A 22,306-nucleotide genomic window follows, 5' to 3' on the forward strand; every position below is an offset into this window, starting at 1 on the left:
GATGGGTGTGACCCAAAGAGCAAAAAAAAAAAAAAAAGGAATGAAGTAAAGGGCCAAAGAAAGAGATGAGTCATAGAAACTGGAGCTCATGAACTGGACGAGAAGGCAGCTGGGATAGAGAAGGGATCACTGAGTCAACAATGGTTGCAGAAATCATTCGAGATAGCAGATATGTGCTGAAAGTAGATAAAGGACCAAACGTGATAGTCTCTCAGTATCTATATTGCAAACCATATGCCCAATATTAGAGAGAGGATAGGGAAAATTGTCTGCCATAGAGGCAAGGGGCGTGGAGGATCCTGGGAACATTGGTGGTGGCAAATGTGCATTGGTGGAGGGATGGGTGTTCGATCATTGTATGACTGAATCCCACAGGAAAACTTTATAACTGTAGCCTACGGTGATGACCAAAAACCTGAAGGTTATGCATTTCATATTCATAAGAAGAATTCATATGCAGAAGACCCAGGTTTCTATCACTTTCATTTTATTGGGATTTGGACCACACCTGCTGGTACTAAGGGTTTACTCCTGGTCCTGTGCTCAGGGTTCACTCTTGGAAGGGCTTGGGGCACCATATGGAGTACCACTGGAAATGGCTGCAAAAGCACTGCACTGAGCATGGAGTTGGATGAGTGGATGGATGGATGGTTGGATGGATGGGTGGATGGATGGGTGGGATGGATGGATGGATGGATGGATGGATGGATGGATGGATGGATGGATGGATGGACGAATGGATGGACGAATGGATTGACAAATGTATGGATGGGTTGATGGATTATAAGATGGTGGATGGATGGATGGATGGGTGGGTGGATGGATGGATGGATGAAAACATGAATGGATGGGTGGATGGGTTGATGGATTATAGGATTGTAGATGGATGGATGGATGGACTGGTGGATGGATTGATGGATGAATGGGTGGATGGAACACTGGATGGATGGGTTAATGTATTATAAGATGGTGGATGGATGAATGGATTGATGGAGAGGTGGTTGGGTTGATGGATTATATGATGGTGGATGGATGGATTTATGGGTGGGTGGGTGGATGGGTGAACGAATGGGAATATGGATGACTGGATGAATGTATGGGTTGATGGATTATAAGATGGATGGATGGGTGGATGGATGTTGTGGATGGATGGATGGATGGATGGATGGATGGATGGATGGATGGATGAGTTAATGGATTATAGGATGGTGGATGGATGGATGGGTGGGTGGATTAATCGATGGGTGGATGGATGGATGGATGGATGATGAGCTGATGGATTATAGGATGGTGGATGGATGGATGAGTGGATGGATGGGTGGGTAGGTGGATGGATGTCCACCTACAGCAAATATCATCAACAAGAGCACTTGAAACAGCAGCGAAAGCAGACAACATATTCAACAACGACAGTATCCAGTGTATGACTTTATTCAAGAAAGTTCACTGGGGCTGAGAGGAGGAGGTAATCTCTAGTTGACGCGGGGTGGGGGGGCATGAGCAAGGGGATCTCGGGATCCCTAGGGATCTCCAAGGTCCAGGAGGAGAAGCCGCAGGAGTGCATCACAGAGCACCAGAGCAGCCTGACCGAGGGGGACAATGGTCATCACAGATTGGAGCAGGACACTGCGGGCCTCTCACATATCCAAATCTTCTCTTTACCACACTTGTCGTCGTTCCAGCCATCATTCCACAATTCCACACAGTCCTCATTGCCATCGTTGTTGGGTTCTCCTGGTTTCCAGAAGCTGTGAACAACAGTGATGCCATGAGCCCCCCACGGCCCATCCTCAGCTCCATCCTAGCCCACCTGCCCCGTCCCTGAGGGGCTGCTCTCTGGCACTTTGCAGCCCATTTCAAACAGGAGGGGAGAATTTCTGAGCCAGGATTGTAGTTGTGAATAAGTTGGTGTCGGGGCCTCATATGTCAGTGCTTACTCCTGGCTTACTCCTGGTTCTGTGCTCAGGGGGTCACCCTTGGTGGAGCTCAGGACACAGTGGTGCTGGGGACTGAGCCCAGGTGGCCACATGCAGGGCAAATGCCTGCCCCGCTGTCCCATCATTCCAGCCCCCCAAAAAAGATTGTAAAGTTTATTATTCTGGGGGCTGGAGCAATAACACAGCGGGTAGGGCGTTTGCCTTACACATGGCCGACCTGGGTTCAATTCCCAGCATCTCATATGGTCCCCTGAGCACCGCCAGGGGTAATTCCTGAGTGAAGAGCCAGAGGTAAGCCCTGCACATCGCCATGTGTGACCCAAAATGCAAAATAAATTATTATTCTGGTAGGGACTGGAGAGATAGCACAGAGGCTCTTGCCTCACACGCAGCAAACTTGGGTTTGATCCCTGGCATCCCATCTTGTCCCCTGAATCCCTCCATGAGTGATCCCTGAGCACGGAGCTGGGACTAAGTGTCACCCAACACCGGATGTGGCTTAAACCAAAGAAAAAAAGAATCAGATGACATAGGAATAAATGACTGATTCCTGGGCCTGCCTCTTCCCCGGGCCTCTCTGTCGTGGCCCCCGAAGACTGGCGTAGTGCGCCCTGAAGCCGACTGTGGGCTCTGCTTGGGGTCGAGGATTCCCCCCATGCTCCGCCCCGAGGCAGTGTCTGGGAGGGGTCACCTGAGTTCAAGGGGGGTCCCGTCGACCCATTGCCAGGAACCCTCATTCTGGAGGTCGCTGAGTCCGATCCAAGTTCTTTGCCCATGCCGAACCTCCCAAGCCTGGAGGAATTTCTGTGGGTGGAGGATGGGGGGCATTAGGGGGAAGGTCCTGAGCACCCCTGTCCGCACTCCCGCATCCCTGCACCCAGGAAAGTCCATCTACAGTCTGGGCCCAGCCCAACCCCAGGGCACCAGAGCAGCTGTGTGTGCAGTGTTGAGTCTCCTTCCCCGGATGGGGTGGGGGGTGGAGAGAGGCCCCATCTCCCCTCACCGGAGCGGTTCTCATACGTGACTTCTCGCAGGACCTTCCTTCTGCTCCTCCAGGAAGCCTTCCCTGACTGCACCCATGGTCCATCCTACGCCTATTAGGCTCAACCTCCCAGAAGGGTGGCAGAGAGGGTGTTGAGACCAGGCAAGGGGACACACCTCCTCGGAGGCGCTGTTGACGATGACCAGGTGGGAGTTCATGCTCTGACAGGCAGACTCTGAAGTCTTCCAATTGCTCTGGGACTTGGAGAACAAGTAGCAGCTTCCCTGGAAGAACTCCCAGTCCTGGGGGCAATGACAGCAGAGCGTCTCTGGGGGAGAAGGCAGGGTTAGCTCCCAGGGAGTGTCCCCGTGTGCCGTGTCAGCTCAGAGCATGTGGTTCTCATGAAACCCAGGACACCCGACCTCATCAGGCCTGCAGCCTAGAAACACCCCCTGCCCGCCTCTCCAGCCCCTGCATGCCTCTGCTGATGTGGGGCCTCACCCCGACATACCCATGGTGACATTCATCCTGGCAAGCCACTGGTTGATCACCTTCTGGTCCCCCTGGATCTGCTTCTGAGGAGCTTCAACTGCAGAGAAGTACCCAGCAATCAAGCACCGACCATGTGCGGAGAGGCCATGCCGGGTGGGTGCCCATTACACAGATGGGAAGAGTGAGGCTCAAGGAGCAGCTCAGCCCAGTAAGCTCACTAGGGATCCAGCACCCTCCAACAAACTCTCCCTCCCTCCCTCGCCTTAGCTGGTTGTCTTGCCAGACTCCATCTCCCCACACTCCACAGACTTGAACCTTCCTTAATGCATGTTGCCTCGTCCAGGGTCTGATTCTCTTGAAGCTTCCCAGGCTGGCTCTGCAGGAAGTCGTGGATCCAGGAGACTACCACAGAGCAGAGAAGCCCCTTTGAGTGATGCCCAAATTGTGCGTGGCTCTGTGTCACATCCAGGGGGCTCCAGCTCCCACCCAGGGGGCCAGAGCTGCACTCCACAGAGAGGGAAATGGACTCAGAGAGGGTGGGTAGAAGGATTCAGGTCACAGGGCACGGACATGGAGCCCAAGACCTACTTGTTTGGGGGCATTCTGGAGAATATGCCAGAGAGGGAGAGAGAGAGAAAGAGAGAGAGAGAGAAATAAAGAGAGAGACAGTGAGAGACAGAGGGACAGAGAGAGACAGAGAGAGAGAAACACAGAGAGTGACAGAGAACCAACCTAAATGGCCAGAGTAATAGCACAGCGGGTAGGGCGTTTGTCTTGCATCCCATAGGGTTCCCCGAGCACCACCAGGAGTAATTCCTGAGTGCATGAGCCAGGAATAACCCCTGAGCATCTCTGGGTATGGTCCAAAAAGCAAAACAAAAAAACACCAACCTACAGGGCTCCATCCCACCAAAGCTCAGGCCCTTGAACTCACCTTGAACCAGGATGATGGACTGGAGCAGGAGTAAGCCCAGGGAGACGAAAAGTAGCACGGAAATGAGACATACCCAGGACAGGATCCCTGCGGGAGTGACCAGGGCCAAGGCTGAAGCTCTCGTTGGACATGCCTCCCCGGCCCCCCTCCCCCAGGTGGCTGAGCTACCCCATACCTGAGCACCTGCTCTTGGTTCGGAACATTCCGGCGTTCTCAGTCATGGCCAGGCCCCTAAACGCCAGCTCTGAAAGGGGCATTCAGGTTCCGTTGACTGTGTCACAGGCTGAGCCTCTGCTTCCCACGGAGCAAGCTGGCAGCAGCCCGGGGTCGCCCAGCTGACCTCTGCCGTCCCCTCCAGCCTCATCTCTTCCTCCTGGGGCATGGGGGTTAAACATCCCTTCCATCTTACCTGGCACCTTCCTCCTGGCTCTTTTCCTCCCCTGCACTGCTGGACTCTGGCTTTTTATAGCCCTGGACTTACCTCAACCACTCCTTGATTTCCCCCCCGCCCCCCAGAATGAAGAACAACAAGCGGGCACCATACTTCCGTCTCAGAAGAGTTTAAATAGAGAAATTCCTGACACAGCTCGGGGAGAGGAGATTTGGGGCCAGGGCAGGCATTTTGGGGTCAATTCTGGGGACAGAAGCCTCAAAGTCCAGTCTCCCTGGCCCCGTCTGTGTCCCCAGATTCATTTTCCTCTTGGTGATGACAAAGTCTTTTTGTTTTTATTAAATTTTTAATTTTATAAGTTAGTTCACAATATTTGGTTTCATTTAATATTCAAACACCCATTCCACCACATTACACCTTCCCACCATCAAATTCGGGATGTTTCCATCCCAAGTCCCAAGCCCAATCCCAAAACACAATCGAAATAATATATTTTGTATCGCCTGTTATGAGGAACTCCTGAACCATCACCATCACCATCACCCCGTTGTTCTTCAATTTGCTTGAGCAGGCCCAGTAACGTCTCCAACATCCCTGTCAAGTGCAAGTGTAGCCCGATGACGTATTGGGGTCTCCTTCGGGGTCAGGGGAATGAGAATCATTCATTGTTACTGTATTTGACATATCGAGTACTCCATGGGTAGCTTGTCAGGCTCTGCCGTGCGGGCGGGATACTCTCGGTAGCTTGCCGGGCTCTCCAAGACAGATGGGGAGGCTTTTGGGGCAGCCTCTAACCACCTTTACAGGTGTTCCTAATCAGGCATATAGGCAGGCGTAATATTCTCAGTAGCCTGCCGGGTTCTCTAAGAGTGAGAAGTAGAGAATAAGAGGTTGCACAGCCCTCAAATCCAGCCACACTCTTCCAGGAGCTTGGTTTTATAGTCTCCGTGTAAGGTCCCTTGGGACCCCGAGGGAGATTCCAGAGTTAAAACTCTACTAATTAGTAACTCTCCCTTTCCTGCCCCCTCCCTAGTAGAGCCTTAGCTGTGAAGCCCTTCCTTATTGGGATGTAAATTCGGAAACCACTTGTTGGCCCTTCCTTATCTGTTACCTCTGTTAGGAACTTTTCCCTCAATCTGCTTCCACCAAATCAAAGGGAGCCAGGTGATAACCAAATGTCCGAGTTACCAGATGCCCACTAGCCACAATGCCTATGTACGTAAATGCTGGTCTTTGAATCTATAGGCTAAGGAGTGATGTACTTTCATATGGATTGGCCAAGAAAGTATATGTTGTTACAAATCTACTGGCTATGAAATGCACGGGCTTTGCTGTAACGGCTAGTGAAGACCTATGTAAGATCCCCTTTGAAGAAGTTCGGGGTCTTGCCTAACCTATCGGACCTGCGTGTCTGTGTAGGCGGCTCGACCCTGGCTAGCCAGTCTCACAATAAACCTTGCTTGCTGTTTGCAGTCTCTGGAGTCTCTTTGTCATTAAAGGGATATCACGATCTGCGTCCTAACATTTGGAGGCCCCAGCGAGATCTCCTGACGATAAAGAGGCCCAGAGATCGGGTTTTGAAAAGGCCTTACATTCTGGGAAATATTCCATCTGTCCCTTCTGGACCGCGGCAGGGAAGTGGCCAACCCTGATTGGGAGGACTTTTCTGGGTCCTCATTTGTTTGGAGGCCTCATCTGCTTGGGAGGACTTGAGGGACATAAGGTTTCCTTGGCTCCTCGCTTGCTATCTTGGCGCCGGGAGAAGACTTGGAAGAACTAAACCATCCGGAGGTGAAAATCACGTGCACGCCCTTTGGGCATATTCGGGAATCCCAGTGTGAGTGTGGTGCACACCCGTGTGAGAAAGGGACCGGTCCGAGCGAGTGCAGGAGTGTGATCTGTGCGTGTGTCCTTAGTGTGTGTATTTGTCTTATTATCTTTCTCTTAATTCTGTTTATTCAGATTGTTTAATACGGGTCAGAATCAATCGACCCCCAAAGCTTTAATTCTTGATCACTTCTCTGAGATCCACAGGAAAGCTCAGAATCTGGGCTTGATGATCAAGAAAGGTAAGTTTGACACTTATTGTTCATCAGAATGGCCTCCCTTTGGTGTGAATTGGCCCCCACAAGGTTCCTTCTCTCCAAACCTTGTGGCTCGGATAAAGGAGGCAATCTGTGGAAGATCTGCTGTGAAGGTATGCTCCCTTGGAAATCTCTAGGGGGACTGGGGGAGGAATGTGATAACCTCTGTGTGAATGCGTGTGTGTATGAGCACCCTGATAGGTCCTCCTATCGGGCGTGATTTTGTAGCTCCACAATCTGGCACTCTTAAAGTCCCTCTAAAGTCACGGAGCTCGAGTGGGCTGCCTGCGACTTCACGGAGAACATAAGGTCAAGGGTGGCACTGGTATAGCTGCCGGTCGCAAGTCACAATGCTGAACCACTAAGGCTAAGTTCTCCACCGGCCAGGCAAGCATCTGAATGGTCTCTGCAAAGAGGCACCCCTCCTTTGTCTGTTTTGCGTCACAGTCCACTATGGGAGGGACGGGAGGAAAGCCCACTAGTGAGAAGACTCTGGGAAACTAAGGCAGATCAATTTCCAGGCAGAAAATCCTTTTCCCCAACCTAGTCTCAGTCTAACCAGAAGATCAGCTAGAGGTTAATTGAAATGCTAATGAAGGCAGTTCAGATGTAAAGGCCTGTAAGGGGCCTGAGAAAAGCCGCAAGCCAGCAAAAAGTGGGAAAAGCAGAAAGCTAAGAAAGGCAGAACTGTTTTTTTAAGGAGCAGAGTTTTTAAGACCACGGCACTAAGTTCGGCTCGGGCACACAGCTGTGGGTCTGCCCAATGCCAGGCCCACCCAGGTGGAGATGAGCCTCTGAATTAAGGCCAATTTAAGGGAGGTCAGAGTCCCCTAAGGAGAGGCCAAAGTGATAGACCTGGAGAAAAGTTTTGCCAAGGAACCATCCTTTTTCATAGATTATTGCTTGCAATTAGGAAAACATCTGAGGAGCTTCCAACTAGGTAGTTTTAGATATTAAGATATTTTAATATTTAGACAGTCCAAGTGTTATTTTCTATAATATCAAAGTTTGGTAAAAACCAAAGGGCTTTTTCTGTGTCTGAAAGCATGTTTGTATTCTTGTGGAATTGTTAAAAGTATCTGGTGTAGAATGCTCATGATATTAAATAACTAAGGTACAAGAACTATTGAAATTAAGCCAAAGAAGTTTTTATCATGTTTTATAAAAATCGATTGTTCATAAGTATTACGTTGTTATGGCAATGAGCATATTTGTATCTGCATTGGATTATTAGAATATTTGACCAAGAAAATCTTGTGAGTTAAAATAACTATGACACATGAAAACAGGTTCAAAAAGTAATGGTTTAGTTTAAACGTGAGTTTCTAAAGTTATGAAATTGGTTGCAAAATTTGTCTTACCAGTGCTCTATCTGATCTCTGAGACTCTTGGTAACTGAAACTTCTAGAGGTACTTAGCAATAAGTTGTATTGAATTAGTCTCAGATGTCAGCCTGACAATTTGAAGCCATAGCATTGCACCTTGGTTAGAGTATAAGAGTGGAGAATTGCACGGAAAATGTGGGAAATTTTACTATGTTGTTAATCAGCTTGTCTAGTGCTTAAAAGTGCATGCTATTGTTTTGATAATTTTATTTCACGCCAAGCTTTGTCTCCAGGTATCAACCTAGTCCTGACCTGAGAACTTTGTACCTAAGTGTGAAATGCTTTCTGTTTCATGATAATCTATGAGTGTTTTAATCTTTTTGTATTTGTGTTTTCCTGGAAATCAGAATTTTAAGATGTCTCCTGTTTAATTTCGAATGTAAAGTGATCTTTTGCCCAGTGAATATACCTTGTAAGAACTTTAATTGTGAGCATTTTTAAGGCTTTTTGAATATCTATAGAACCGATCAAATGCTTTTGAAATAGCACTGCAGAGTACAGTTTTGTCATGTTAAGTGAGATGGTTAGTAACTTGTGTCTAAATTTGGGACATCACATTGTACATTGTACTACTATAGATGTATGTCATAAGTCAGAAAGATATGGATGGAGATATCGTCAGTGGGAAAAAGGAAAGGGATCCTGTTAAAGTGAAGATGGTTTTGAAACAAGATGAAGGAAAGTTACAGGACAGAATGAATGTTAAGGAATGTGCAGAGGGTTTGAGGTTGTGTTTTAAGAAAAGGAACTGATCAAACTGTATTGTTATAAGAAACTTTAAATTACACTTGCAGAATTGTTGTAGTGCCTTTTTGGTAAGCTCTTATGGAAAAGATATTGGACAGATTGTCCAGACTCCTGGTACAGTGCTCTTAGAAAATGGGAAGTCAAGGTTTAAACATGATGTTAAATGGGAAGTCGAGGTTTAAAAATGCTGCTAAATTGTATCCTTTATCGCTACAGATTTAAGCTTCTTTTGACTAAGACCCACAGCAAAGGGGTGTATTACAGCTTGCTGTAAGCTTGCTTTTCTCTTCTTTTGTACCTTCAGATGTTTTTGATGCTTCATGGCACTACGTTGGTTTGCATAAATCCAGATAAGTATTTCCTCTCTGTATTAGGGTCTACCCCTCATGCAGACAGGAAAAACCAGCTGTGGGACCCCAAAGCCCTTTTCCAGGGAAACAGTCAGGGGATCTGTCTAAATGACAGGAGCAGGGACTTAACAGGTACTGTTTCAAGTACCCTACAAGCCTCAGGGTGACCCTAGAGGCAGGCCAGCTCAAGGAAAGACTGGAAGTCATCATTGCTATGGAGGAATCTAGTTAACTCAGTCTGGGCCTACTCTCAGCATCAAGGAAAGAATGTAGAAACCAGGATTTCTCCCAGTCCTGAAGAAGGGATGGGATGGACTCTTTTCTGCCAGGACATCTCAGTGGAAAATGAGGCCCAATCACAACCAGTTCAACTTGAAGGCTCGAGGCTATCCAGTTCATCGCGGGACATCTTATGGCCAGGCCTGGGTAACTCTGACGTGCCAGATAAGATTAATGCCATTATTGGTGTGTCTCCTGTCGTTAGCTGACCCGAGGACTTTGCAGTAAATAATGGGGTAATCCAAATGGAGAGTTCTCTAATCTTGCTGTGTTTATGCAAGAGGACAAGCCAGGTTTGTTAAGCTATCTGGCAAAGTTTTAAAATGAAGGTGGAGAGAAAACCATGTCTCTGTAACTTGTTTCTTGTAAGAATCAGATTCTAATTCTACAGAGGTGATTGGGTAAATGTGTGAATTGGCCAATGTTGCTTTGGTTTCTGTTGCTTTAACTCTTTTTTAAGACTGCATGGAGAAATCTCTAACATCCCTGTACGAGATAGTCTTCCAAAACTGGAGAGGACTCCCCCTTCGACCTGTTGTAACTCAAGAATGGAGGGCTCTGCGCTGATCTGGTGGAGGGATGCTGTTTCTACGCTGACCACACTGAGGTTGTCAGAGACTTTATGGCCAAACTACGAGAAGGCCTTGAACAATGCCAGAGAGAAAGGGAGACCCCGGAGAATTGGTTTGAGTCTTGATAATGATCCTAATTCTGGGCAACAATACCAGACTCTGCCTCACACCGAGGAAAATTACTCCTCTGTATGAAGAGCCCACTGAGAAAGATTCCTCAATATGAAGCAGAGAAAGGGAGGAATGGAAGGTCCCTTGGGACCCCGAGGGAGATTCCAGAGTTAAAACTCTACTAATTAGTAACTCTCCCTTTCCTGCTCCCTCCCAAGTAGAGCCTTAGCTGTAAAAGCCCTCCCTTATTGGGATGTAAATTCGGAAACCACTTGTTGACTCTTCCCCGCTGGTATGTAAATTCGAAAACCACTTGTTGGCCCTTCCTTATCTGTTACCTCTGTTAGGAACTTTTCCCTCATCTGCTTCCACCAAATCAAAGGGAGCCAGGTGATAACCAAATGTCCGAGTTACCAGATGCCCACTAGCCACAATGCCTATGTACGTAAAGGCTGATCTTTGAATCTATAGGCTAAGGAGTGATGTACTTTTAAATGGATTGGTTAAGAAAGCATATGTTGTTACAAATCTATTGGCTATGAAATGCGCGGGCTTTGCTGTAACGGCCAGTGAAGGCCTATATAAGATCCCCTTTGAAGAAGTTCGGGGTCTTGCCTCACCTAACTGACCTGCGTGTCTGTGTAGGTGGCTTGACCCTGGCTAGCCAGTCTTACAATAAACCTTGCTTGCTGTTTGCAGTCTCTGGAGTCTCTTTGTCGTTAAAGGGAGGTCACCATCTGCGTCCTAACAGAGCGATAGCACAGTGAGTAGGGCGTTTGCCTTGCACAGGGTCCGACCTGGGTTTGAATCCCAGCATCCCATATGGTCCCCCGAGCACCGCCAGTGGGATTAGCCAGGAGTAAATATCACTGTGCATCATCGGGTGTGACCCAAAAAGAAAAAAAAAAGAATTTCAAGATCCTAGATATACCTCAGCTCTATGGACTAAGTCTATGCAAAAGGAGCTTTGTGTATGAAGTGGAGTGAGGAAAATGCCTTTTCAACAAATGTTACTGAGGGCCAGAGCAATAGTCCAGTGTGGAGGGCATTTGCCTTGCACGTGGCTGACCCGCGTTTGGTTCCCAGAGTAATTCCTGAGTGCAGAGCCAGAAGTAAGCCCTGAACATCACTGGGTGGGACCAAAAAAGCAAAAGAAAAAAAGAAATAGTCCTGGGAATACTTAATTGCACTTGTGAAAATATAAAATACTTAAATGCCACTTGTGAAAATATAAAATACTTAATTGCCACTTATGAAAATATAAAATTTTAACTGTAAAAAAAAGCAGAAGAAAAAAAATTTTTTTTTCTTTTTGGGTCACACCCGGCGATGCACAGGGGTTATTCCTGGCTCATGCACTCAGGAATTACCCCTGGCGGTGCTCAGGGGACCATATGGGATGCTGGGAATCGAACCCGGGTTGGCCGCGTACAAGGCGAACGCCCTAACCGCTGTGCTATCATTCCAGCCTGAAAAAAAAATTTTTTAACTGTTAAAAAAAAAACAAAAGAAAAAAGAAATAGTCCTGGGAATACTTAATTGCCACTTGTGAAAATATAAAATTTTAACTGTATCTCCTATTGTACACCAGGGTTGGTGTCTCAGCAGCCAGTCCATACTTTGACCAAATCCCCTGCCCCTGGAAGCAAAAACCCGCCCTGTTTACAGGCGCCCAGGGTCTTGCTCCAGCACACGTAGGCACCCTGGTGGAGGTTGAGGGATGTGACAGTTATCATCTGCCCGGGCTGATACACCCGGCCCTGAGAGCAGGAGATGTAGCTGACATCTGTACCGAGCATGACAAGGTGAACGTGCGATGCGTGAAAATGACCCCCCTCGATTGTATGCATAAAAACCCCAGTGTGAGGGCCGGAGCGATAGCACAGCGGGTAGGGCGTTTGCCTTGCACGCGGCCGACCCGGGTTCGATTCCCAGCATCCCATATGGTCCCCCAAGCACCGCCAGGAGTAATTCCTGAGCGCAGAGACAGGAGTGACCCCTGTGCACCGCCAGGTGTGACCCAAAAAGAAAAAAAAAAGCAGTGTGAGAGCCAATAAAGGGATTTCTGCGTGACCACCAGATTTTCCCACTCCGTGTTGTTCTTTCTCTGAGGGCGGCTGGAGTCCACGGTACGTGGAGGACCAGGGCAGACGCTTCTCTCCTGCCCACACTCTCTCCGATAGGGAGTAAGCCCAGCGACTTGGGGGAGATCATACTCCAGTGTGCCGGGGTCAACTGGCCAGGACTCTGACCGCTGGCGCCTGAACAGGGTTGGCGTGGACAGTGCAGACGTCACTGGAGCAAGTTATGAGTCCCTGATCCCATGAACCCGTGCAGTAAATACGCAACTGCAGAGGGGACACCCGGCTGGTAACTCAGGAAGGGGAATGAACTAGCACTCAGGCTCTGTCCCCTGAGGCAGACTATCTGAAGAGTCCTCCTTCAGGTAGGGCTGTTTCAGTCAATTCCCACTTTGTTTTTGCTTCTCCTTTGCCTATGGGGTGCCTAGCAGCTATTGTATATCTGTGTTTTCACTACATTGCCTTTAGGCCAGCTGCCTCTCTCCCCGCGGGCATGGGTTGGGCACTTCTTCTCGTGGGACACCTGAGAACTGATAGAGAAGCTTGTTATACAACAGGCTGGAAAAAAAAAAAAAACAGGCAAACAACCCCCCCCCCCCCCCCCCCCCCGCCAGGTTTGCATGTGACAGTAGTGGCCCTAAAAGCATTTGTTCTCTCTCTCTTTTTGGGTGTTGTGTTTTGCAAAAGAGGCATTGAGTGGCAATCATGTTCCGTTCATAGTGTACTTTCAGCATGCATCTCCGATCCTGGGAGGATCCTCCCAACACCCTTTATTTGGTGCTTCCTTCTCTATCTGAGCTCCCTGGCACAGAGGCAGGGTAGGATGGAGGAATGCGGGGGTGGGAGGGATACTGGGACCTGTGGTGGTGGAAAATGGGCACTGGTGGAGGGATGGGTATTTGATCATTGTATAACTGAAACCCAAGCACAAAAATTTCTAAGTCTACGACTGTACCTCATGGTGTTTCACTAGTAAAAATTTTTAAAAATTTTTAAAAAAGAATATGCATATATAAACCAGCCTTAACCAAAAGGAGAGAGAGAGAGAACAAAATGGAATGCCCTGCCACAGAGGCAGGGTGGGATGGGGGAGATGGGGGTGGGAGGGATACTGGGATCCATGGTGGTAGAAAATGGGCACTGGTGGAGGGATGGGTATTTGATCATTGTATAATTGAAACCCAAGCACAAAAATTTGTAAGTCTACAACTATACCTCATGGTGTTTCATTAATAAAAATTAAAATTTTTTAAAAAAGAATATGCATATACAAACCAGCCTTAACCAAAAGGAGAGAGAGAACAAAAGGGAATGCCCTGCCACAGAGGCAGGGTGGGAGGGATACTGGGATTCATGGTGGTGGGAAATGGGCACTGGTGGAGGGATGGGTATTTGATCATTGTATAATTGAAACCCAAGCACAAAAATTTCTAAGTCTACAACTGTACCTCATGGTGTTTCACTAATAAAAATTTTTTAAAAATTTGAAAAAAAAGCAAGCTTCCTGGAGGAAAGAGAGTGCATCTCTCCCAATACTAAGGAAGCAGCCGTTTCAGGGCCGCCTCTCACCCATCAGGATAGAGAGGATGAAATAGCCAAAGAGATTTTGGGGGGATATCGACCTGAACCCACTGTGCCTCCTCCCCCCTGACAGCAGATCAGTGGAACACAGCAGGCTACCAGCCCAGACGGACCCTTATGGAGATCAGGTTTAAGCCCTGGTGTTATCAGCCTGAAGGCAGCTTGACTAAGGCCCCATTGAGGCTCCCTCAGGTGGAATGTGACAGAAGATAAGGGAAGACCTCCCGATCTCTGTTGACAGGGTCACAAATGAGAGCCACCCCGGTGAGGGCTGATGGGGCCTCTCTCCACCCCCCACCCCATCCCGCGAAGGAGACTCAGCACTGCAAACAGCTACTCTGGTGTCCTGGGTTCAGGCTGTGTCCGGACTGCAGAAGGACTTTTCTGGGTGCAGGGTCTGCGGGAGTGCGGGCAGGGGTGCTCAGGGCTGTGTTGGGGATCTTCCCCCTGAGGCCCCCCACCTCTGTCCACAGAAATTCCTCCAGTCTTGGGAGGTCCGGCATGAGAAAAGAACTTGGATCCGACTCAGTGACCACCATGATGAGGCATCCTGGCAATGGGTGGACGGGACCCCCTTTGAACTCTGGTGACCCCTCCCAGACACTGCTTGGGGACAGAGCAGAGGAGAGAGTCCCCAACCCCAAGCAGAGCCTGCTGTCGGCTTCTGGGATCACCACCCTAGTCGTCCGGGGCCATGACAAAGAGGCCCATTCAGGAGCCAGGCTCAGGAATCAGCCATTTACTGCCATGTCATCTGAATCTTGATTTCTTTGTTTTTGCTTTTTGGGGGGCAGCTGAGAGATCAGTTTATTAAAATGATGATAAGGGATGGAACTGGAGAGATAGCACAGCGGGTAGGGCGTTTGCCTTGCACGCGGCCGTCCCGGGTTCGATTCCCAGCATCCCATATGGTCCCCTGAGCACCGCCAGGAGTAACTCCTGAGTGCAGAGCCAGGAGGAACCCCTGTGCATCGCCGGGTGTGACCCAAAAAGCAAAAAAAGAAGAGTGAATCAGGAGGGGACTGGAGCGATAGCACAGCGGGGAGGGTCTTGGCTTTGCACCCGGCCGACCCGGGTTCGATTCCCAGCATCCCATATGGTCCCCTGAGCACTGCCAGGAGTAACTTCTGAGTGCAGAGCCAGGAGGAATCCCTGTGCATCGCCGGGTGTGAGCCAAAAAGCAAAAAAATAAAAATAAAAATAAAGGGAAGGGAAGGCATGACTACAGAGCATAAGACAACTTGCGTGGGCATAAAAACTCCATAGATAATTGGATATGTGCTTTACCCAAGATTTCGGGTCCTCTACGCAGCAGACCCAGGTGCTAGCCACGGCCTTATAGGATCAGAATGAGGGCCTGACAGAAACTCTGGCAGGCGCACTGCAAGCCCAAATGGAGTCTATGACACAGACACTCTCCCTGGTCTTTGTGTCACTAGCACCTACCCAGAGACTCCTCCCCAACCATGGGGCAGCGGAGAGTGTTATGCCCATGGGGGAAAGGGCACTTCTGCAGGAAATGCCCCTATAGAAAAAGAAATGGGTTCCCTGGGCCAAGGCCCCTCTTGTGTCACTGTGGCTCCTGACCATGAAACATGCTTTTCATTATCAACAATAGAAAACCAATTATCTAATGATGCTTTTTCAGCAGGTCTGATTGTTGGGGGGAAATTCCAAATAATAATAGTGGATCTCCAAGGACTTGCAGAGCCCGGCAGCTTGGAGCAAAAAAGTGAATGGACTATGCGTTAATCCACGCCACCATGCCTGCCCACAGGGGAAAGGGTGTTGGTCCCTTCCGCCTTTTTCCCTCTGGAAAGGAAGATGGCAGCTGCTCCGGAGCTTTATGGAAAGCCAGGTATGAGCTGGTCGTGATGGGGCGACTGAAACCTCATGGGAAGGGGGGGCGTTCCTGGATCGTCCTTCACACCCTACTGAGATCACGAGTTCCCCCCACGAGCGGCTCTCCGGCAGGGCCATGGCTCCAGCACACAAAAACCGATCTCCTAATTATCTGACTCTCAGCAGTAATACTTCCAGGCTTAATAAGTAAAATACCAGAAATCCAAAATCGCTCGGCCGCAATAGCGGCCATGCAACATCATTTAATTCTTGTGACCAGCTGTAGAAAACAAATTATTTCACAGTGCCTTTTCAGCGTGTCTGATTTGGGGGTGTGAACTCTAAACAATAATGGTGCATCTTTTGTCGAAACAATTAATCTAATCAAAGTAGATAGAGTGTTAACTAGAATTCATCTGCTTCACAGGTATTGGGAGGGTTGGGGGTGAGGGTTTATTGGGGTTCTTCGTGGTGAAAAATAAGTATTGGTAAAGGGAAATGTGTTTGATATTTGCATGACCGAGACTTAAACCTGAAAGCTTTGTAACTTTTCCCACAGTGATTCAATAAAAAATGAAGAAAAGAAAAGAATAGTGGGTCTTTTGTCTAAGAATTGAATGTAATCAAAGTAAAGGGAGTAAAGTGGAAATTATCTGCCACACAGGTAGGGGGAGGGTTGGGGGGGGTGTACCAGGAGTTTTTGGTGGTGGAACATGTGCACTGGTGAAGGGATGGGTGTTTGATCATTGTATGACCGAGACTTAAACCTGAAAGCTTTGTAACTGTTCTCACGGTGATTCAATAAAAAAACAAAAATTAGTGGATTAAATATGTAGCATCATGCTAAGGATACAAACAGTCTTGAGCAAAATTGAAACAAAAAAAGTAAGTGTATCTCATTTCTACCCAAAACTTTATTATTGTTCAATTGTACTAATTGATCATTTGTAAAAATGAAGATTATAATGTATAGTATTAAGCTCTATAATAAAATAATAAATAGTCTCTGCTATACTATTTTTTTGTTTTTTGGGTCACACCTGGCAATGCACAGGGGTTACTCCTGGTTCTGCATTCAGGAATTACCCCTGGCAGTGCTCAGGGGACCAAATGGGATGCTGGGAATCGAACCCGGGTCGGCCGCGTGCAAGGCAAATGCTCTACTCCCTGTGCTATTGCTCCAGCCCACTCTGCTATAATTTTTTTTTTAAAGAAGTTTGAGGAAGCAAGACAGCAAACGGCAATGGAATATGGAGCAAGGTAAGAATGGTAGAACTTTTTCTCTTCTCCCCTCAAAGTAGCAAGGTTTCTCAGTAACCCACGACACTCACGCTAGATCCAGGTCCACATACAAGCCATGGTCGTGTGGACATTCAGGTAGGCCCCAGGGACGCCTGGGGTATGAGGCAGATCACTGATGGAGACGTCCTCACTTGTGATTTTCTGGCCCAAGAGAGGCCGGCATGCAGATGTGGTCATGTCTGAACTGGAACTCGTTAGAACCACAGCAGTCCAGGCAGAAGGGGACAAAGCCCCTTGGGAGAAATTACCAGGAGAAAAGTTTTGCCAAAGAACCATCCTTTTTCTGGGGGCTGGAGTGATAGCACAGCTGGTAGGGCATTTGCCTTGCACACGGCCAACCCGGGTTCAATTCCCAGCATCCCAGATGGTCCCCCGAGCACCACCAGGAGTAATTCCTGAGCGCACGAGCCAGAAGTAACCCCTGCTTATTGCCGGGTGTGACCCAAAAAAGCAAAAAAAAAAAAAAAAAAAGAACTATCTAAGTTGATACCCAAACATTCTCCTTTTGGGTTGCTTATTGAAACACTGGGGGAGCCTTCAGTTAGATAGTTTATTTATTTATTTATTTATTTATTTATTTATTTATTTTCTTTTTGGGTCATACCCGGCGATGCACAGGGTTTACTCCTGGCTCTGCGCTCAGGAATTACCCCTGGCGGTGCTCAGGGGACCATATGGGATGCTGGGAATTGAACCCGGGTCGGCCGCGTGCAAGGCAAATGCCCTACCCGCTGTGCTATTGCTCCAGCCCTCAGTTAGATAGTTTAAATAAGGAATGTCTTGACCTTTGTAACACCACATGACCTAAGCTAGAGCATAGGGAAAGAGCCAGAGAATGACACTTTGCATTACCAGATATTTTGCAGTTTGCTCTTTTTGCAGGAAGTAAAAGAAATGGGATTATCAAAGCAGAGGAGGCAGGAAAATGCAAGATCTGATGATGTTAACTGTTTAATATCAGGGACAAAGAAGTGCGTCACTAAGGCAGCCTATCCTGCCTCAGAACTAGCCCTGACCAAAAAATGGTAACATCTGACCACCTTAGGATTCAACAACTTTGGAAAAGTTTATTTTGCCGGCCTATATGAATAAAAGCGCTTTTTTGTTGTTGTTGTTTTGTTTTTTGGGTCACACCCGGCAATAAACAGGGGTTATTCCTAGCTCTGCACTCAGGAATTACTCCTGGCAGCACTCAGGGGACCATATGGGATGCTGGGAATCAAACTCAGGTCAGCCGCGTGCAAGGCAAACGCCCTACCCGCTGTGCTATTGCTCCAGCCCCTAAAAGCGCTTTCTTGACCCATTTTTAACAAGCAGGAAACTGGCTGGTCAGGCTGGAAACGGGGAGCAATGTTCCCAATCGATCAGCTTTGCCCTGGGGACCGCCCCTTCCTTTCTTAGTCCATTGGTTTTCTCCCTGCCATTTGAACAGTCAGATCAATCAATCAACTGCAGACGTGTGCACATGTACATGTGGTATTTTCAGTCAGTTCATTGTCTGTCTGTCTGTCTGTCTATGTGGAACACTCAAGTGTTGAAGCCAGAGTGAAAATTAGTAGTAGAAATTAGACAGTCCAGCAATTTAAAGGGTCTCGGTGTTTTTGGAACTTGTTAGACCAAGTTTCAGCAAAGGTTTCTTATTAGAATGTTGAGCCTACAGAGAAAACAGAATTCTCAATCTAAATTTCTTATTAGAAGAACATTAATGGCTATTAACAGTTGAAATTCTTTTGAACTTAAGAATCTGTGCTATCTAAGAAGAGCTGAGGAATTAGAGCCTGAAACTAAAGTGAAATAAGAGTTCAGAGAATGCAAGGCTTTATCTTACCAAGCTTCAGCCAATTTTAACGAAAAAATTGGGACATTTTACAAACAATAGAGGCACAGAGGACATTAAAATACAGTTTCCTTGGGGACTGGAGCAATAGCACAGCAGGGAGGGCGTTTGCCTTGCATGCGGCCACCCCGGGTTCAATTTCTAGCATCCCATATGGTCCCCGGAGCACTGCCAGGGGTGATTTCTAAGTGCAGAGCCAGGAGTGACCTCTGTGCATAGCTGGGTGTGACCCAAAAAGCAATAAATAAATAAATAAATAAATAAATAAATAAATAAAATAGAGTTTCCTCATGTTTTCATAATCAGTGGCAGTTCAAGTATTTTCTTACACTAATACCAAAGTATTGGTAAGAACCAAAGGTCTTTTTCTGTGTCTGAAAGCATGTTTGTTTTCTTGTGGAACTGTTAGACACACTCTGAAAAAAATAATAAATGGTGGGAAACCTTCTTGAAGGAGGAAATGTCCATGCTTATATTTTAACAGAAGCCGGGAAAAGTATTCGTAACGCCCGCCTGTCCTTCGCCAACTACAAGACCAAGATGACTGCCCTCCGACGTCCTGATGGATCCATCACATCCTCCAGAATGGCAATGGAGAAAATTATCCATGACTTCTACTCAAATCTCTTCGATAGCCATGTCCACTTGCCGACATACCAAATTCCACAGGATGGATATGTCGTTCCCAACGTTCTCCCTTCCGAAATCCGACACGCCATTTCGTCGGTAAAGAAACAAACAGCACCCGGCCCAGACAAGGTCAGACCTGAACACCTGAAGAACCTGCCGTCAGTACTCATCAATACACTGGCTCGGCTCTTCACTCGCTACCTGTCTGAATGCAAGGTTCCGTCCCAATGGAAAACCAGCAGGACCGTACTACTGTTCAAGAAGGGAGACATCCATGACATTGGCAACTATCGCCCGATCTGCCTATTGTCTGTCATCTACAAGTTGTTCACTCGAGTCATCCTAAATAGGATTGGCAGAACACTAGATGAAGGACAACCATGCGAGCAAGCCGGGTTCCGCAAAGGATTCAGCACCATCGACCATATCCACACGATAACCAAGCTCATTGAGGTTTCTCGGGAGTTCAAGATGCCGCTCTGTTTAACGTTCATTGATTTAAAGAAGGCCTTTGATTCTGTTGAGACGGAAGCGGTCATTGAAGCCCTAGCCAATCAGGGCATTCAAGCCCAATACATCAGGATCCTCCGTGAGCTGTATTGTGGATTCACTACCAGGATCTCACCATTCTACAAAGAAGTGATCGTTGATGTCAAGAGAGGGGTGCGGCAGGGTGATACCATTTCACCGAAACTCTTCAGTGCCACCCTCGAGAACATCATGCGACGACTGGAATGGGAAGGAATGGGAGTGAAGATAGATGGTCGGCAACTACACCACCTCCGCTTTGCTGATGACATTGTTTTAATAACACCAAACATCAGCCAAGCGGCACAAATGCTGGCCGACTTTGACTGTGAGTGTGGAAAGGTAGGACTACAGCTGAATCTTACGAAGACAATGTTTATGAGAAACAGCCTCGTTCCTGACGCCCCATTCGCTCTCAACGGAACGACCATCTCCTAATGCAACAGCTATGTGTACCTAGGTCGAGAGGTCAACATGACAAATGACCTGGCACCCAAGCTGCGCAGGAGGAAGAGAGCTGCTTGGAACGCCTTCAAGAACGTCGAAGAAATAGCTAAGAGGATGAAGAACCTCCGGCTCCGGGCACATCTCTTTGATTCCACTGTTCTTCCTGCATTGACATATGCCTCAGAGACCTGGGCCCTACGCAAACAAGATGAGAACGCTATTCAGGTCTCCCAAAGAAGAATAGAAAGAGCTATGCTTGGAATATCACGTTTCACTCAAATGAGAGAAAGAATCCGGAGTTCTGACATCCGTCAACGATCAAGAATCAGGGACGCTGTCTCATTTGCCAAGGTGTCGAAAATCAGATGGGCTGGTCACGTAATGAGATTTAAAGACGACCGCTGGACTAGAGCTGTTACCGACTGGATTCCATGGGATGTCAAAAGACCGCGTGGCCGCCCACCTACCAGATGGTCAGACTTCTTCATCAAGGTCATGAACGATCGGTTTGAGGCCCTTCATGTTCCCGGAGCGAACAGATGCCATTGGGCTACACTAGCACGCGACAGGGACAAATGGAGACGTTACTGGTGCCCGCTCGAGCAAATCGACAACTAACGGGAAGTTAAGTGATTAAGTGATATTTTAACAGATGACAGACCTACTAATAGACTCTGGGTCCTGCTACGGCCTCATCTGGAGTAAAATTCATCCTCCTGGTTCAGTCCCCAGACCGCCTGAGACTCCACAACCCTTCAAACTTCAGCCCCCAACAGATCTCAGCTGGAAGTCACAGGGAAATCTGAGGAAGAGTCAGCGACACAGGACCCCCATGGGGAAGGACAGGTTGAACTGGCTTGAAGACTTAGTCTGGAATTTATGGTAATAAACTAATCCTGAGCCTCAGAGAACTTTGTACACAATTGTGAAATTCTCACTGTTTCATGGTAATCTATGAGTGTTTTAATTCTTATATCTGTGTTTTCCTAGAAGTCAGAATTCTAAAGATATCTCCAGTCAATTTCTAATGTAAAGTGAACTTTTGATATATGTTGTAAGAACTTTAGTTGTGAGCATCTTTAAAACGTTTTGAAAATCTACAGAGCTGATTGTAATGCTTGTGAAATGCTACTGCAGAACAGTTTTGTCATGTTAAATAAGATGATTGTGAACTTGTGTCCAAACTTGTGAGATCATGTTGTGCCAAGTTCAGTGAGTTTAAATTTGTGGGATGACTATAAGGAATATAGATGTATGTCTGAAGTCAGAAAGATAATGGATGGTGGGGCTGGAGTAATAGCACAGCGGGTAGGGTGTTTGCCTTGCACGCAGCCGACCCGGGTTTGAGTCCCAGCATCCCATATGGTCCCCCGAGCACCGCCAGGAGTAATTCCTGAGTGCATAAACCAGGAGTAACTCCTGTGCATCGCCGGGTGTGACTCAAAAAGCAAAGAAAAAAAAAGATAATGGATGGATATCATCAGTAAGAAGTAGGAAAACAACCTGTCAAAGTGTAGTTGGTTTTGAAGTGGAAGAGTCATAGGACATAATGGATAAAAAGGAAGTTTGAAGCTGTATTTTGAGGAAAAGAAACTGTAATCAAATTATATTGTTGTAAAAAACTCTTTAAAGTATATCTGCAGAAGGGGGCTGGAGCAATAGCACAGCGGGTAGGGTGTTTGCCTTGCACGCGGCCGACCCAGGTTCAATTCCCAGCATCCCATATGGTCCCTCGAGCACCACCAGGAGTAATTCCTGAGTGCAGAGCCAGGAGTAACCCCTGTGCATTGCCGG

The 22,306-nt window shown here is 47.6% G+C and overlaps 1 protein-coding gene across 1 annotated transcript; it reads right to left on the reverse strand.

Annotated features, from left to right (window-relative positions):
• Positions 1-1,606: 1,606 nt before the first annotated feature.
• LOC130022477 (CD209 antigen-like protein 2) lies at positions 1,607-4,566 on the reverse strand. Its single transcript, XM_056113248.1, has 6 exons — positions 4,521-4,566; positions 4,346-4,432; positions 3,431-3,508; positions 3,096-3,247; positions 2,629-2,741; positions 1,607-1,748 (listed from the first exon to the last, which is right to left on the reverse strand). Exons 1-6 carry the CDS (start codon positions 4,564-4,566, stop codon positions 1,607-1,609), a joined length of 618 nt encoding a protein of 205 aa, XP_055969223.1.
• Between the last annotated feature and the right edge of the window lie 17,740 nt (positions 4,567-22,306).

This window comes from Sorex fumeus, unplaced genomic scaffold (assembly GCF_029834395.1).
Source record: "Sorex fumeus unplaced genomic scaffold, SorFum_2.1 ptg000019l, whole genome shotgun sequence".
Classification (NCBI taxonomy): Eukaryota; Metazoa; Chordata; class Mammalia; order Eulipotyphla; family Soricidae; genus Sorex; species Sorex fumeus.

Excerpts from the sequence above, each read along its gene's own strand:
- LOC130022477 (XM_056113248.1), bottom strand. The coding sequence starts at position 4,566 with ATGACTGAGAACGCCGGAATGTTCCGAACCAAGAGCAGGTGCTCAG. Across the intron at positions 3,509-4,345 it reads GTCCATCATCCTGGTTCAAG|TTGAAGCTCCTCAGAAGCAG; the intron begins GTGAGTTCAAGG and ends ACTTCTCTGCAG. Across the intron at positions 2,742-3,095 it reads TCAACAGCGCCTCCGAGGAG|AAATTCCTCCAGGCTTGGGA; the intron begins GTGTGTCCCCTT and ends CTCCACCCACAG.